This window comes from Liolophura sinensis, chromosome 10 (assembly GCF_032854445.1).
Source record: "Liolophura sinensis isolate JHLJ2023 chromosome 10, CUHK_Ljap_v2, whole genome shotgun sequence".
Taxonomy (NCBI): domain Eukaryota; kingdom Metazoa; phylum Mollusca; class Polyplacophora; order Chitonida; family Chitonidae; genus Liolophura; species Liolophura sinensis.
Window position 1 is genome coordinate 3,152,735 of NC_088304.1, and position 18,183 is coordinate 3,170,917.

Sequence of the window (18,183 nt, forward strand, 5' to 3'; positions counted from 1 at the left end):
TTTTGTGCTCAAAATGTTTCACAAAGAAAAGAGACAAAAAAAAAACGGGTAGCAACCCACATTATACCCAGAGGGTCATAATTGTTAAGTTTTATATAGGAGATCAACAAGTTATAAAGGTGAAGAAAGTAAAATTTCTTGAAACTGAAAACTGCAGTTGAATTTGAGATATCTACGACAAATGTGTAAAACTAAATAAAACAAGCTTATTCCACCATTTTCCCCCCCACATATCTCACATATAAACACAAATATGGTACAAAATGTAATGTGAACACTGAGGGAGTTGGCACCTCAGTACACTGGATTTCACTCCACGACCACCCCTACTTCACCCCCACCCCCACCCCCAATTCACCCCCGCCCCCCCAATTCACCCCCAACCCACCACCCACCCCTAATTCACCTCAACCCCCCACCAATAATTCACCCCCCCCCACCCCTACTTCACCCCAACACCCCCACCCAAGCTCTCTTTCACAAATGCAACTGAAATATCAGCAGCACGTGAAGATCACATATTTATGTTAAAAAGCAATAATTTAAGAATAATAAAAATGAGCTCCACAGTTCTTCATGCACACACTTCAAGACAGAATACACAAATGTAAACATTGTTGCGGTTATTGCCGTGTTAATATTTAAAAATAACTTAAGAATACAGGAGTAAAAAACAGCATGACATTGACAGTGGTGGTTAAAACTTGGTGGCTAACCTATCCCTCTCGTTCAAAACACAGTAATATATAAAACCAAAAGAAAAAAAAAATTAATTAAAAAAAAAATAGCTAATTTCTCAGAGGATCAACTTTTATCCTCGCTCTTCCAGTCGACTTTAAGCAGGTGTTCGAACAGCGCTGCGCGATTTTGATTATCTCCCTTCTTCACCCAATGTCCGTATATGCGGAATGCACAGCCGTCGATCACTTTACGAATGTTCTTCACAACGTACGGATTGTGTGTGACGGTCTCCACTGAAATCGGCGGCGGATGAAGGTAATAGTGTCGTAGCCGTAAGAAGAACCGCACCGACAAAATTCCAACCTGAAAGAAACCAAATCGTGCAATTAGGCACTATAGAAGCTACTGATGATTTATTAGATTTCACCTGATGATTATTTAACACCTTACTCAAGAACTGTTTACTTACGTCATATTTAAGATTGGAGGAAATTGGCGTGTCCGGGGTAAACCACCAACCTTTGACAAGTCACTGATAAACTTTTCCACAAGTGACACAAGATATCCATACTATATTGGTGGAAGTCAAGTGATCTTTAACGAATGTTACACAGCGCAAACAGTACAAACTTCCTGGCCATGTCCGGATTTGAACCTGCATCTTGTGGGATGCCACTCTGCCATGTCTCACCCCCACTAGCTCATCTAGCTATGAATGCTAGATAACTCCAGTCAAAGAGAACACATAGATATCCACAAGGAGACAATTATTCCAAACAGCAACAGTTACTGTTCAAAAGAAAACCACAACTTCATAAAGGAAACCAAAGTTATTATGAAAGAAACCATATATACATACATAAAAGGAAACCAAAACTATTACAAGGAAACCACGACATGTATATTACACAAATAACACAGAGTATCTGATAGAAAATTAATATGAAATATAACTATCAAAAAGGAAACCGAAATAGCTCAGAACCGGAACAAACAACATTTGTGAGTTTTGGTGTTTTGTTTGTCCACATTTCTTACCCTGAACTTTCTTTTGGCATCAAACTTCTTCTTTATAACCGCCTGAAAACAGCAAAAGAAAAGTGTATGGGTCCAATGTTTTAATGGCAAAATCTGAGGGAAAGAAAGCTTTTGAATCAACAAAATTGCCACCACATAAGCTAACAAGTTGATGGAAAGTTGGTTTCTTCATGTAAATCTACAAAACCCATTTAACGAATGACATTATTAATGACATTATCACGACAGTAGCGTGATGCTGCCCTGTGAAATGACGTCCTCACAACTTGCCTATCTCTTCACCTTATATCATTCATGTAAGACATAGCCACAGCTAGAGTACCATTTGTATTCTCGCACATATTTGACACACTCAAAAGTTTTACACATTGAATTTTTTGGGAAGGGAACTATTTAAAACTCAAGTGATCAGTCTCAAAATGCAACTGACATTTCTGTTCACAACATAACACAAACAAGCAAAATTTGTGAAAACTTTGAAAACCAAAAAAAAAAAGAAAAAAAAAAGCAAACAAAAAGAAACCGAAAAGGGTGTTTCAAAATTTTATGTTTTTTTACTTCACTTCACATGAAATGTACAAAATGTTGTCCTTGTCTGCCAATGACCACAAATGTTTTCCACCAAAGAGTATTGGCTCCTGGGAAATTTGAGGAGTCATTTCAACTGTGTATCTCAAGGAGTCTCACTTCAACTGTGTATCTCAAGAAGCCTGATTTATTTATTTATTTATTTGATTGGTGTTTTACACCGTACTCAAGAATATTTCACTAATACGACAGCGGCCAGCATTATGGTGGGTGGAAACCAGGCAGAGCCTGGGGGAAACCATCTGCAGGTTGCTGACAGACCTTCTCACTTACGGAAGGAGCCTAATTAGGTATCAGAAATTTGAGGAGTCTCACTTCAACTGTGCATCTCAAGGAGTCTCACATGAACTGTATATCTCAAGGAGTCTCACTTCAACTGTGTATATGAAGGAGTCTCACTTCAACAATGTATCTCAAGGAACCTAATTAGAAATCAAATGTCACTTCAACTGTGTATATCAAGGAGCCTAATTAGTTATCAAATGTCACTTCAACTGTGTATCTCGAGGAGCCTAATTAGATATCAAATGTCACTTCAACTGTGTATCTCGAGGAGCCTAATTAGATATCAAATGAATCATTGGATCCTTCCGTCACACTGCATGTTTTCAATCTCTGAGTTACAATTATGGCTGTTTTTAATAATTATTATAATTATTCTCTTACCAACAGGTGACCAAAAGATATACTTTAATTCATCAAACTTTGCAAGGTTGTTATTTAGCCATATTCTCAGGGCATAAATCTGTATAGGCTAATAGAAGTATACTTTTTGTGAAGCCTTGAAATTGGCCAACCCAACCTTGTTCTTTTGTATTCAAAATCAAATATAAAATAAACATAAATGGCGCTAAACTCGCTCTTTCACATGCGAAAAGTTTGAGGAAAGGTTGAGGAAATAAGGTGCCTGTGCTATTCAAAAAGCGAATGAATGGCTATGGCTTATTAATAATGCCCCTTTCGCAATTTTTCAGCCTTCTCACGACAACTATAGATAGAGAATGTTTGTGAAAAATGAATGTCTGCATAACCCCGATTCTAATGTTTTTATCAACTTTATATCTAATTTTGACTTCAGTCCAAAACTCTTCCATGGAAGATGTCAAAGTTAATCATTTGTTTTTGGTCATAAAAGTAAGACACACCGTCAGAAATATGAGGGATTAAATACAGATCACAAACTTACAAATAGAAATGAATTTGTGAGATTTCATTACTCAATTTCACTTTCTTCTTCATAAAACCAAATTAATATACATGTATGAATGAAGTATTTTATATCCGTAGGGTGACACAAATTTATTCTGTTTTAAGGACACTAAAAATCCAAAAATGGAATAAAAATATAACCGACATTCCACCATTAATTATGTCTGATCTTTACATTTCTATGATTTTTTTGTTTTTCAAGGCTTTCTGATCATGTAATGATGTCTTCAATAGTAAAAAAAATTGCTGTGACAGTCTGCATTTCCCACCAATTAGGTGAGTTTTATTAAGTTTTACTTTTATATCCTCCTTCGACAATGGATTCTCTGTGTAAAACAACAAACTGAATTGATGGGGCCTAATATTGCTTTAAATGCTAGAAAAATATCTTACCTCTCTGCGGAAAAATGGATGAGCTAGAGCTTCTTTTGCAGTTAACCTTTGACGAGGGTCTACTTTCAGGAAGTTTGAGATCTGATAGAAAAAAAAACAACAAGTGAAAAAACATGTACACAACACATTTTACATGTACTCATTTATTTCATAGTCACCTGAGAAATTATACAATGATCAGTTTTATCGCTCATATGATGGTGGTCGTATTAGTGTGAGAGGCAACCAGGCTCACGGAAATCCATGACCATCCGCAGGTTGCTGCCATACTTTCCCACATACGATCGGAGAGGAAGCTGGCATGTACTGGACTTGACCTCAGAACAGTTACATTGGTGAGAGGCATGCGAGTCACTGTAGTCAGAACTCACAATCTAAGATAAATGAAACTGTCGGAATCAGGAAAATGACTGTCTTAGTCACAGACAAAATTTACAGTGAATTACAGTAATAATATAAAGCCACCACATGCATGGTCAGCAATTAGTGACACGCAATGAGAATACTCTTTGACTCGCAATGAGAACACTTTGTGACTCGCAATGAGAATACTTTGTGACTCGCAATGAGAACACTTTGTGACTAGCAATGAGAATACTTTGTGACTCGCAATGAGAATACTTTGTGACTCGCAATAAGAACACTTTGTGACTCGCAATGAGAACATTTTGTGACTGGCAATGAGAATACTTAGTGACTCGCAATGAGAACACTTTGTGACTCGCAATGAGAATACTTTGTGACTGGCAATGAGAATGAGAATACTTTGTGACTCGCAATGAGAACACTTTGTGACTCGCAATGAGAATACTTTGTGACTCGCAATGAGAACACTTTGTGACTCGCAATGAGAACACTTTGTGACTCGCAATGAGAATACTTTGTGACTAGCAATGAGAATACTTTGTGACTCACAATGAGAACACTTAGTGACTCGCAATGAGAACACTTTGTGACTAGCAATGAGAATACTTTGTGACTCGCAATGAGAATACTTTGTGACTCGCAATGAGAACACTTTGTGACTAGCAATGAGAACACTTTGTGACTCGCAATGAGAATACTTTGTGACTAGCAATGAGAATACTTAGTGACTCGCAATGAGAACACTGTGACTCGCAATGAGAACACTTTGTGACTCGCAATGAGAACACTTTGTGACTCGCAATGAGAACACTCTGTGACTCGCAATGAGAATACTTTGTGACTAGCAATGAGAATACTTTGTGACTCGCAATGAGAACACTTTGTGACTCGCAATGAGAATACTTTGTGACTCGCAATGAGAATACTTTGTGACTTGCAATGAGAACACTTTGTGACTCGCAATGAGAATACTCTGTGACTCGCAATGAGAATACTTTGTGACTCGCAATGAGAACACTTCTTGACTTGGAATACTTACCAAATCTTTAGCTAGGACGCTGACATCGTCCCACTCTGGGCTGCCAAATCTGTAACTGCCCTGCATGATAGAGCGGATCATGTACATCTGCTTCCTGTGCCAGAATGGTGGAGCCCCAACCAACCTGAGGAAACAACCACTGAGTGAGTGAGTGACCTAATGTTAAGATTAGTTACATCTGGCTAACAGTTATCATCAATCAATTGCCTGTTACAAACAAGACGACAGCCCTGTCTTTAACAAGGGAATGACACAGCATAGACTTGTTCAGTGACTGGATTGGGTTTTAATGCTAAAGGTATTGGCAGTCAGCTTTATGAGTGGAGGAAACGTGGCAAGAGCTCACGCAGGTGAATTTGCCAGAGCTGAAGTTAAACACTCGACCTGTCAATTGTATATTGTCTTCAGTGAGACTGGGGACAATTCCACAAAGTCATTTCTAAATTAGGTCAAAATCTGAAATATGATCTCACAGCTTATTTTGGGGTTTTAGAAATTAAAACTTTGTACCCCTCATCACTGTTACCTAAAGACAAAGGAGTCCGAATTTCAACTTCCAGCACCAAAAACTAGGCATTGTACATAGTTTTTAAATTTTGGCTTTAGTCAAAAAATACTTTGTGGTACAGTCATCTGAAGTATTGGAGCTGATTTCACAAAGGACAGAATACAATAGGAGTGGCACATCATTACGACAAGCCAAATACAAGCCAGAGTGTACAGGACGTACTCATGTCTCAGGCAAGATAACGTGTCCCTGTGTTAAGGCATTGTGACCCATCAAGTCGCACTTTATCAGTGAATTTCAAGAATGTTTGTGATACGTTACACAAAAAGTATAATTTTATGAGTCTACACAGAATGATGCCTTCAGAATATGCCTGAATAAACACTTTGCAAACATGTGAATTTTTGAAGAATTACAGTAACTCAACTGCCTGATTTAGGTTTGCTGTTAATTAATATTTTTTAACAGTTAACAAATATGTGCAATTTAACTGACTTTTCCACATATTGTTGTTAGCTTCTCAATCATTATGATAAAGAAAAAGTTAAAAACTGGTACATTTTTTCATGTGCTCAGACCACAGCTACAATCTATTGGTTGTGCAAGTGGGACCACAGCTACAATCTCTTGGTTGTGCAAGTGGGCCCAGAACTAAACTCTTTGTACTTAACATAAACTGTACATGTATTTGTGCAGGACAAATACATTTCTCAGGACATATCAACACATCTGATATACTGACAAACAAATAGTGAAGCCCTTACAACTGTAGCATACTGCAGGATCATCTGTACAACTACTAGACAGGATCCATTGTTTTCCTGCTCTGTTGTTGACTATGACTCTCACAATGAAACAACAACACACCAACACATGTCTGCACTTGCACTATCCAGTATGAAAACACCTCTAACAAACTGGTAAACACTACAGGTAAATAGTATACTTACAGGGTGTACATTATAACACCACAGGCCCACCTGTCAAAGAAAACATGAAGGAGTTTACCATAAACAGCATCCTACCTTTGACATACCAGACACAACATGGTGGCCAGACAAAAAAAAAACAATATCACTGCAAACTGTTTCCTTATATTCATATATTCTCTTGACATAAACTGAACAACTTGGATGAAAACTATGATCTTTTCACCTTCCCTCCACCTCACTTTAATAAAGGTAAAGATAACACTAACGAAAGTACCCATGTTTCAAACAAAAAAAACAAAACAAAACCATTTAGCACTATCCTGCAAAATAGTTCAACTTATTTTTCTCACAATTTCTTCCAAAAAACAAAGATAAATGTGAAATATTTAATTCTACCATGTTATTACTGTGATCACTGTTGTTACATGAGGTTATTTCCACTCAACACATAGACAGACTACGAGGCTTCTGCACTGAATATACAGCCATGACAGCTGAGTGCATTTCCCAAATGGACTATGAATAGATATCTTAAATGGACTATGAAATGAACTGTTTAAAGCAAACAACACTAATATGACGACACTGATACCCACTGGGTCCCAATAAACCACTGTAGAATCTCATGTTTTAAATGCATTTTACTTGGTTTGAAAGTTCTACAACACTTTTGCATTTTCTTTGCCTTATTACAGCATCCTCTGAACACCAAAAAAGAGTTCTACAATGTCACATTTACTTCATTCACAAATACATCTGAACTCTGAAGAGTTAGTTATTTTTCACATTCTGAGGAAGAGCTTTTGCCATTGGCTGGGTGATCCAAATTGCATTAGAAAAGACAGATTTAAATTGCATTCGAAACAATAGATCCATATTACACTAGAAATAATAGATCCATATTGCATTCGAAACAATAGATCCATATTACACTAGAAATAATAGATCCATATTGCACTAGAAACAATACATCCATATTACACTAGAAATAATAGATCCATATTGCACTAGAAACAATAGATCCATATTACACTAGAAATAATAGATCCATATTGCACTAGAAATAATAGATCCATATTGCACTAGAAACAATAGATCCATATTACACTAGAAATAATAGATCCATATTGCACTAGAAACAATAGATCCCTATTACACTAGAAACAATAGATCCATATTACACTAGAAATAATAGATCCATATTACACTAGAAACAATAGATCCATATTACACTAGAAACAATAGATCCATATTACACTAGAAATAATAGATCCATATTGCACTAGAACTAATAGATCCCAATGGCATTAGAAAAAATGTAGCCAAAGCTGCCAAAAATGAAAATCTAAATTTATATTTTGCTGACATGTATATCACTGTACATGATCCGAGCACTCAAATGAACAGTTCAGGTCTATGTCAGGCAAACTTACATGTCCACTTCTTTGCCATACCCAGGCACATTTTCATACATAGAGACAGCCAGAACCTCAGGGGCCAGGTATGCCGGGGTGCCACACAGGTCTGTAAACAACAGTGGCATCACAAGAGGAATACAAAACAATCCATACTGCTGGAGGCTAAGCACTTATTCTGAAACTATTGGACTGACTGCACATTATGTCTCACTCTACTCCTGTGTTTTCATGATACGGATTTTGGTAACACATGTATCTTAGTAAATATTAAATTTATTTATTCATTTGATTGGTGTTTTACGCCATACTCAAGAATGTTTTACGGCAGCCAGCATAATGATGGAAGGAAACTGGGTAGAGCCCAAAGGAAACCCACAAACATTACTGGCAGACCTTCCTACATATGGCCGGAGAGGAAGACTTAACTCATGGAGACTGCATTGGTGGGAGGCTCCTGGGTCATTGTGCCTTGCTGGCATGCTTACCTCCCTTGGCCACAGAGGCCTCCCTAAAAATTCAATATTCTTTCTACTAAAATACAGGTACATGCATGAACTCTGAATTCAGATCTGATTATAGTGCCATGCAGTATGATTACTGCTGGTAGTTGCCAACTAATTATCAGGTACAATGAAATATAGTCATCCTGATTATCATATGGTTCTATTTAATTGATTATCTATCCATCCCAGAAAAGTGAACAATAAAACAATTTGTTCTGAGTTCATTTTTTTCTGCTCTATCAGAGATAAAATGCTTTAGAATGTATTTCATTTGTTCCAATATGTTCCTCTCTATCGATCTGACCACTTACTCCACCGTAAGTACACAGCATTTTTTATTCAACTATTGTTGATGAACAAAACCTGGAAGGGGCGGGACCAAACCGTCACTCACCTGTAAGCTCCTCCCCCGGGGCAACATGAGTGGCAAATCCGAAGTCTGAGAGTTTTATGTTGAGATTGTCATCCAGGAGTATATTTTCAGGCTGGTAGTAAAAAATTATCAATTTACAAAAAAAAAATATTGGCAATTAAACAAGAAAGACAGAGCCAAAATGTTAAGTCATGATTCTGTTATGATAGATTGCATAAAATAATCTACCCAGAACAACTTGCTGAAGTTTCAGATATACAAACGTAACAGCGTTATCTACAAACACAAAGAGTTGACACAGCCGCAATACACAGTGTACAACATATTGTACTTACCTTCAGATCACGATGTACTATATTTTTACAATGTATAAACTCCACAGCTTCTATCAACTGTCTCATGATTAACCTGCAAGCAAAATGGCAATTTCTTAAATGTTTGGAATAAAGTTCCTAAACTGAATAAAATGCCTGTACCAGTGTGCTCCTTTTTTAAAAATATATTTTAAACCACAACAACAAAGGTTTTGACATTTATGTAATTTTATGACAGGTAAAGCTCAACCCCCTGAGTCAAATTACAGTCAAATTTTAAACATCCATGTACATGTAATGTGAAATTTAGACTATGTCCTGAGTGTATCAAAATTTGATTATTTTGCATGAACTTTAACAAGTGTTAAATAAGTGTATCCAATTTCAACTCTTCTATCAGTTAAAAAGTATGCACTGACATCAAATTCTGAATTTTGATTTGAAGTCAAACATTGCTAGGACGAATCAACCCTTAAGCTCAATGGTTGTGTTTTCTATACATAAGCTGAATCAGTTTGATCTTACCTGGTTCTTTTTTCTGATAAAGTCACAACTTCTGTTAAGTAGTCAAATAGCTCCCCCTTTTTACATCTGCAATATCAAAATCACAAACCAATCAGGTGACCAGATGTACACAAAATGTCAAATGAGATTAATGCTGTTTAGACATGCATATTAGCACTGTAGAAGATTGCTGTTCCATGCCATATTTAAGAATTTTTCGCTGTAGATGTAAATCTTCAACCTTTTCAAACACTAAAGCACTTTTTTCTCAGTGGAATTTAAGCATATAGTTATTATCAAAATGATTTCTTTGTGTCACTAAAGATGCAAGCTTCATAAAACTGTGCAAAGTATTCTTCTACATCCCATAGTTCTCTCGGATTGTTTTGAAACAAAATATTGGTTGCAGAGGCGGTTGATAAGGTTGAAGAATGAGGGTCTATGGTGAGGGTCTATGATGAGGGTGAATTTTATCAGTGGAGGAAACCTTACGGAAGTTACTTAGGAACTTTCCCATATAAAATGTACAGGTATGCACGACATATTGGTGACAAGTAGGATTTAAGGTGGGATTAGACTGGGAAACCAGCCCCATGAGCATCAAGGTCCCACTACAGAAAGCGAATCTTCCCACTGCCTGTCCAATGTCAGGTTTGAACCCACAGCCCATGTGTCACAGTGACTGGAAAGTGAACACTCTAACCACTTGGCTATGGCTTGCTTCAGTATGGTATTTGAACAATCAAGTAAATTTATGTACATTCTTCACAAAAATTAAAATAAATAAGCTGCTACATGTATACTTACAGTTCAAAAACTAAGAAAATAAATGTGGGTGTCTCATATGTATCATGGAGTGCAACTGAAAAAAGAGAGAAAGAAAACATGCTCAGGTAAGTAGAGTTACATGTATTTATGAAAAAAAACTCTAAGAGTGATCTCCCTTTCCATGTTATAAACAATGAAACCCCACCATTCCCCAAATAGTTTTCTTCCACTGTGAGAAGCTTTTTCAAACACAACTTAAAACTGCTATATATTACTTCCACCATTTCCTTCAAATTTCCAATAAATCCAACAGAGGAATTGTAATACATATCTCTTGAATTAAAAAGCAGATTGAAATGTATATAACCCTAAATTACTTACACATAACAATGAAAAATACACAAATATTTATTAGTGTGAGAAACCTCAAGTCTTTCACAAAAACAAAAAATAACCAAATTATACTACATGTGATGTATATACAACTTACGTTCAGTAGCAAGAGCTTTTCAGGTTAATACATAAGCTATGCCTGTACTCCATACAGCCGAGCTAAAACTGGCTGAAGCCTGCACACAGTGTGTAATTCTTCAACCTTTTCACATGTTTGCAATTCGTTTATTCAAGCATATTCAGAACGCATTACTCTGTGTTGACTGATAAAATTATACTTTCTGTGAAGCCCTGATTGTTTCCAAAATCAAATTAAAACTGTACTGGTACAGAAATTGCTCTGAAAGTTGCTCTTTCATGTGCATATAGATTCCACTTGCAATTACTCGTCCATTAATTCTTTAATTCATGGCTATTACATAATACGATGGCGTATTTCATTGTATTAACATTTAAGCATGTTTGTTGCCTTGTGATTTGTGTTGCATATTAAATATTCTGAAGTAATCAATTTCACTATAAGGGGAGATAACTGCATCAGTACACGTATTTATAACATAGACTATATGAGCAACATACACATGATATGAACAATCACTCACTTATATTTGGATGATCTTTGCACATAAGTAATATATTAATTTCCATCGTGGTTTCTTTCTTCGTCTGCTCCACCAGATCGGCCTCCCCTTTCTCGCCGCTGATGTCTATAATTTTGACGGCAAAGTCCTTCCCTGAGACTTTCTCCACACATCTGCGCACCGTGCTGCTTACACCCCTACAACAACAACAACGATTAACGTTCAAACGTTTATATCCATGGTTTTGGAGTTATGTCATAGCTGCTCAGAGTCAATCATCAGCACTCTCACACAAGGGGACTGCTGGAGGTGTAAAAAGAAAAAACAAACAAAAAAAAAAACAAAAATAAAAAAAAAAACATGCAAAATAGGCTTTCAATAGGATTTTACGACAAAAAGTACAAAACACAACTTTTAGGCATGAAACTCTTTGAGAAAAAGGATCAACATTTGCACAACACATGCACATGATATGTGGATTAGACATGTCAGTTGGCAGCAAATCCAAATATAGCAAATATATTTTCCTACAGTATTTACAGAAAGGCAATGAACGTTGCAAACAAAACTGTTCCACAATTTCAGTCTAGTTTTAAACCTGACACATGTGCAGATAGTTGTCTTCCATACATCTGTGATACTCTTTTTCTTTCCATTATAAACTGCGATCAGCCCCAAGTCTCTAGTTCCACTTCACCAATATAGTGGACTCATAATTCAGACAATTTTAATACAAAATTGCGCATTTTGAAGAAAGACATGTCCTGAAGGAGATGATTTTATGTATGAAGTTAAACCTAGATCACATGCGTTTAATAAAGACTTGATCATGTTTAAACTAGTTAACCAAAATCATACACACAAACCTTCACTTCTCATTTTATACCTCACCCCCACTGTTCAAACAGTAAAAGAGAGGTGTGCATATCTGAAGAGCATACATTCTGGGATATCATGCAGTCCCCAACTGGGACATTTCTGGCTGCAAATTGGGGAAAGAAGCCAATTACTGGCTCTTGGTGCATACATGTTAGTATATTATGCACTCTCAAGACACATTTTCAGAAATGTTCACTTATTCTGTCTTCACAGATGAAGTTTGTTCCTCCCCACACATAAAAAAAGCTGGAAATTAAATCCTGAACATGTTGAAAAATTTGTTTGCTACAGTATTATTTTTACTACATAAACACTATGTACATGTTACGCAAGTCTTCAGCAGTACTTCCCTCCCCTAACCTGTACTCTTAGGATGTGCTCCTCCCCTTTATCAGCTGATATTATACTATAGTGACTGCAATCCTGTAAGTACATTTGCACTTCCAGCAGCATGTGCCTTGTAAAATGTATGGCAAGCTGAACAAAATCTGACATAACAAACACTGATAATTGCAATATTCAGACATACACATGTATGTATCTGTATAAATGTTCACATGCTTATGTGCTTACCAGAGGACTGTGTCTCCATGCTCAATAATTTATCAGTGTACAGGTAGGTATAAACTCAAGCTTACGTCTATTGACACCACGCACCACAGGCCTGATAGTGTCTGTATGTTAACTGTGTGTGCATTTACTACCACAGGCTAGTTGTTTGCAAACCAACCAGCTTTTAAAAAAAGCCTGTGGGTGTTCATGTTTAGGGGTATGGGGGTAGGGTGTGCAGCCACCCTTTGAATAAAGCAATTAGGGAGGGGGCTTGCATATTACTGGAGGCCCTGCCCTGCCCTGCCCTGCCCATGTAGCAGCAGCTGAGAAATAATCACAGATTTCCCTACACACAGGAAATAGCTCCTTGGGTGGTCCCAAAGGTACATGTACAACAACTGTTATATAATAATACATGTAATAAAGGCAGTACTTGATTGCACTCAATTGCCTTAACTGTTCTGTATGAACTACTCACATGGGTACATGTACAGGTATGCAGCTTTCTGAATTTATATGAACAAGCTACTGATAAAAGGCATATTGTTCTGTAGGGCGAGTGCTAGTAGAATGAATGTAGAGAGAACAGCTACCTGTATATTATTTACTGCCTATGTACAGATAACATGTTTGATACATTGAAAGCACATGCATGTAAACTAGATTTTTTATTTGAACAGCAAAAAAAGTTATAAATTACACATGGGTAATATACCAGTAACATGGTTTTAATTCTAGTATCACATTTTAGATGACCAACCATGCACACCTTACATGTCTCCTCTATTGTGAAAGCTACTTCACTTATGATAGTGAAATCAAACCCCACATCCATCTGTCATATTCAGCTGTTTAGTGTATTAGCTTTCAACATTGTTTCACAAAAGTGTCTCTTTGTACAATACATGTACCTGGCCAGGCCAAATGCTGACATACTTAGAGTGCTCACTAACTGGAATACCATGCTAAGGACACAAGACATGACACATCCGCCTGTCACATTATGACACCAGTCCAACCAATACTTAGTATACACCTGGTGTAGTGAACAGTATTCTATAAAGGGTCTTGGTCAATGTGTCTTTCAAAAGGGACTCTGCCAAACAAATCCAATGTAAAAAGATTCAAATGAAATTTTACCATATTCTGTTTTCATCAAGAAGATTACAGTATAAGGACTTTAATTAGGCTGAGATGCCTTGTGGAATGTACAGGCCCTTGAAATACCAACACGGGTATAGACACTTTGCACCATATCATGCCTGCATGTGCATGAGGGACCCAAGGCATACATCGTGATTCAGAATTAAAATATTACCCAGACAAATAATGGCTAGGCTAATATCAGACATCAAAGTACCTACTGTTCTTCCAACCTTCAGACAAAACAAAACAAAGCATAACAACATGCATTTTATTGTAACTTATCCATTATAGTCAATGTTTTTATTTTCTCCAACACACACACAAATACATGCATGGTTTGGTTTGGGTACTTTTCTCTGGTCGTCAGTATTGTTCTTTGTATGACAAATTCATTGCATGAAAATGACACTGAACCTGACGACAACGTCTACTTTAATTTACATCATGAACATACTAAAGAATATTTTACTTATGCAATGGTGGTCTGTTTTATGGGTGAAGGACACAGGAACTCCCAAGATAAAGCACCAACCTTTGGCAACTTGCTGATGAACTTTGCCATGTGATATATACACATATGTTACAAATTGCTACCAGAAATACATGTACACTGTTTATACATGTATACTGTCAAATGTAGAACTATTAAAAATGATCTGTAAGTTTATATAGCACCTACAATCTTAACACAAACCAAGGTTAAAGTTTAATTTCCAAAAATCACCTCAAAGCCCGCCTGAATGTTTGTAAATATATCTTAATAAAACGTAGTAACAGTACAACCACATAAAGCTCAATAACCCTGTAGTAACAGTACAACCACATAAAGCTCAATAACCCTGTAGTAACAGTACAGCCACATAGAGCTCAATAACGCTGTAGTAACAGTACAACCACATAAAGCTCAATAACCCTGTAGTAACAGTACAGCCACATAGAGCTCAATAACGCTGTAGTAACAGTACAACCACATAAAGCTCAATAACCCTGTAGTAACAGTACAACCACATAAAGCTCAATAACACTGTAGAAACAGTACAACCACATAAAGCTCAATAACCCTGTAGTAACAGTACAGCCACATAGAGCTCAATATTATCTTATTACCAGTTCAGAAATATAAAGTTTAACAATAAAAAACATACTGTAAAAAACAATGTAAAATTCAAAAACCATAATATAGTGGTCAGATCTTTACATTCTGAAATAATAAGCTTTAGACTAAACTTAACCATACCTTTTTTGTGTTTCCATCCACTTTCTTTACCTATTATACTGTACACATACATACAACAATATGTCCACATACGTCACATGTATATGTGTAAAGAAGCCGCCCATTGCATGTCAACAGCTGGCTGGACGCAGCTAAATATACATGTAAACTTCAAGATGGGTTTTTCTCAGTATGAGTGCTGATGTGTAGTACACATCAAGACTGCTGACAGGACTCCTTGATTGTGAAATATCTACGTGATTTGTATCAGCTGTGGATGTGGTCAACTATAGGGACGTTATTCGGGGCTACCAGGATGTGATTTGTGTAAAGCTCAGACACCACATTCACAGACATTTATTATTTTCAGCAGGATGTGGTTTTTGAAATAATAGTACAGAGGGTTCACACACTCTTAATGGGGATTATGGTGACCTGTAGGATTTTTCACACATGCTAATCATAGCAAAGTCTACAAAGACATCAAACATGTGGTTTGTGTGCACCAACTTAATATTGTTACTCTTCCCACAGTTCATCATCCACAGTACATACATCCACAAGATCAAAACTAGATACAGTCAGTGGGTATAATGACCAGCCTTAAGTTTATCAAGCTTATGTTTTCAACTATGACCACTTTAAATTGAGATGAAGTTTGATTTATTTCCCAATCAGGTAAACTATAAATGTTGTCATTAAGACCTTTGTGTGCTTCTGAAAGTGTATTTTTACAGGCCAAACTTTTAGGTGAACTCCAGTACTTTTTTTGAAATTCTTGGGATTATCTTTGCATTACCTAGGAAGTTTTGTATCTTACATTAATGTCTTATGAAGAGCTGCAGCCGTGACAAGCAAAGATTCAGCTCATGCTCGTTTGCCAGCCAACATGTAAATGTACTTAATTTACTTGTCCCACGACTGATTCAAGTAAGATCTGGTGGAAAATGATATACTGTTTAGGTATAGTAGTTGATTAGGCCTGTCTATGCTTTTTACCTTTAAGGTCCCTATATAGGCACTTGCTGGGAGGGATTATGGGCCTTAAAAAGGCACTTTCAATAAAAGCTTTTTAGGCATTACAATGGCACTTTAATGGAAGGATTTTCAGGCATTATAAAGGCACTTCCAGAAAAAGATTCTTAGGAATTATAAAGGCACTTCCAGGACACGATTTTTACACCTTAATTATAACAGCACTCCATGGTAACGATTATTAAGCCATATAAAGGCACTTGGCAATCGTTTTAAGGCTCTTAAGGTACTTCCAAGGCAAGATTTTAGGCTTCATATAAGCACTTAATAGGAATAATTTTCCAGGAAATGATTTTAGGCCTTATCAATAGACTTCTAGGGAATCATCTTAGGCATTTACTACAGGCATTTCCTGGAAAGGTCTATGTGTGGTTATGTGCATGTTGCATGTATAAATGACACTTTTATATACTGTCCACATCAAAGATATACATAAAACCTAGAGGTATACCAATAGAAACATTCACGAGTTAGCATTTAAGTCACCACGTCACACAGCTTATAGACTGTAAGCTGATTTACACGTAGGTTTTATCCATGACTGACCTACATAAATTTGCATCTGTGTATGTGAACAGCAGGTCTATAACACAAGATCTATATTAAGGTGCATCTTCACCTGATGTCAACCAATCAGCAGTGATTCCAGACTCTAGGAGACAAAAGGGTAAAACATTCAACTCAAATGGTGTAATTCTGCACAAAAACGGATGATTTTTTCCCAGACAGTATAATTATAAGGATAATTTTGGAAAAAAGATGCTGACAGTGCTATTAGAAATTCCCTTTCAAAAAACTCTTATCAAAAAGGATGACATATATGGATGACTGCTTAACAAAATTTGCTTTTTATTATTTTTTTTTTTCTTTTCAACAGATGAATCAATGATTTACTTTGGCCTACCACCACATCCACAATAGTTCATCAATATCGTGGCTATACCTGTATGATGGGAGAAGATAACTTCTCTGGTATTTGGGGGTACTGATTGCTAAATTTTATTGTAGGTATATGACTCTGCCTAGTCCAGCATTTTTGCTAAATTAAATATCAATTTTCTTGAAATTCTACACTAGACAAGGATTTCTATCTGCTAAAAACTTGTGGCAAAACAAATAACTTCTCTGGTATTTGGGGGTACTGATTGCTAAATTTTATTGTAGGTATATGACTCTGCCTAGTCCAGCATTTTTGCTAAATTAAATATCAATTTTCTTGAAATTCTACGCTCGACAAGGATTTCTATCTGCTAAAAACTTGTGGCAAAACAGTTAAGAAACTGAAATACCATGCAGAAAGTCTTACTCTGGAATTTCGCCAGCTTTCTGCTTTCAAACACACAGCTTTCTTTTTTTAACTTAAAAAGTCTACTGACAACGGCTGCCCTGGAGTGGCCAGTGTCGAAGCAATACATGCAGCATGAAATGTGAATATGGCTTATGCATTGCTAGATATAAGGCCACACCCATTTAACTTCTTATTTTATAGGCAGAGTGAATTTTTCTTCAATGTCAGATGTGGACAAAACAAAAACAAAATGTAAAAGTCCAATTTGTGGGAAATGTTGGGAATTGTTCCTGTTTCAGGCATACTTACCTCACTGACAAGCCATGAATATCAGAAACATTATTAAAATAACTAGAGCCCACGGGTTGTAAAATGGGTCCATTACTCTTCTTTTAGTTTTATTTTTCTTGTACGTAATGACCAATTGTCTTCTAGTAAAATTCATCGGTCTTCTCCACC

General features: G+C 36.6%; 1 protein-coding gene across 2 annotated transcripts in view; it reads right to left on the reverse strand.

The window, feature by feature from the left end:
* Nucleotides 1–475: 475 nt before the first annotated feature.
* The window catches only part of LOC135476578 (phosphorylase b kinase gamma catalytic chain, skeletal muscle/heart isoform-like), a 43,144-nt gene continuing 25,436 nt past the window's right edge, over nucleotides 476–18,183 (reverse strand). The window contains exons 1-12 of one of the 2 annotated variants that reach the window (XM_064756650.1): nucleotides 15,423–15,586; nucleotides 11,630–11,805; nucleotides 10,674–10,728; nucleotides 9,888–9,953; nucleotides 9,384–9,456; nucleotides 9,070–9,160; nucleotides 8,188–8,278; nucleotides 6,773–6,802; nucleotides 5,315–5,438; nucleotides 3,910–3,990; nucleotides 1,720–1,761; nucleotides 476–1,044 (exon numbers count right to left, since the gene is read on the reverse strand). In XM_064756650.1, coding sequence (XP_064612720.1) covers nucleotides 805–1,044; nucleotides 1,720–1,761; nucleotides 3,910–3,990; nucleotides 5,315–5,438; nucleotides 6,773–6,802; nucleotides 8,188–8,278; nucleotides 9,070–9,160; nucleotides 9,384–9,456; nucleotides 9,888–9,953; nucleotides 10,674–10,728; nucleotides 11,630–11,805; nucleotides 15,423–15,439 — 1,086 coding nt within the window. In that variant the 5' untranslated portion in view covers nucleotides 15,440–15,586 and the 3' untranslated portion in view covers nucleotides 476–804. Of the gene's footprint in view, nucleotides 1,045–1,719; nucleotides 1,762–3,909; nucleotides 3,991–5,314; nucleotides 5,439–6,772; nucleotides 6,803–8,187; nucleotides 8,279–9,069; nucleotides 9,161–9,383; nucleotides 9,457–9,887; nucleotides 9,954–10,673; nucleotides 10,729–11,629; nucleotides 11,806–15,422; nucleotides 15,587–18,183 lie in introns of those variants that run through there. The other variant, XM_064756649.1, reaches the window with a different exon arrangement.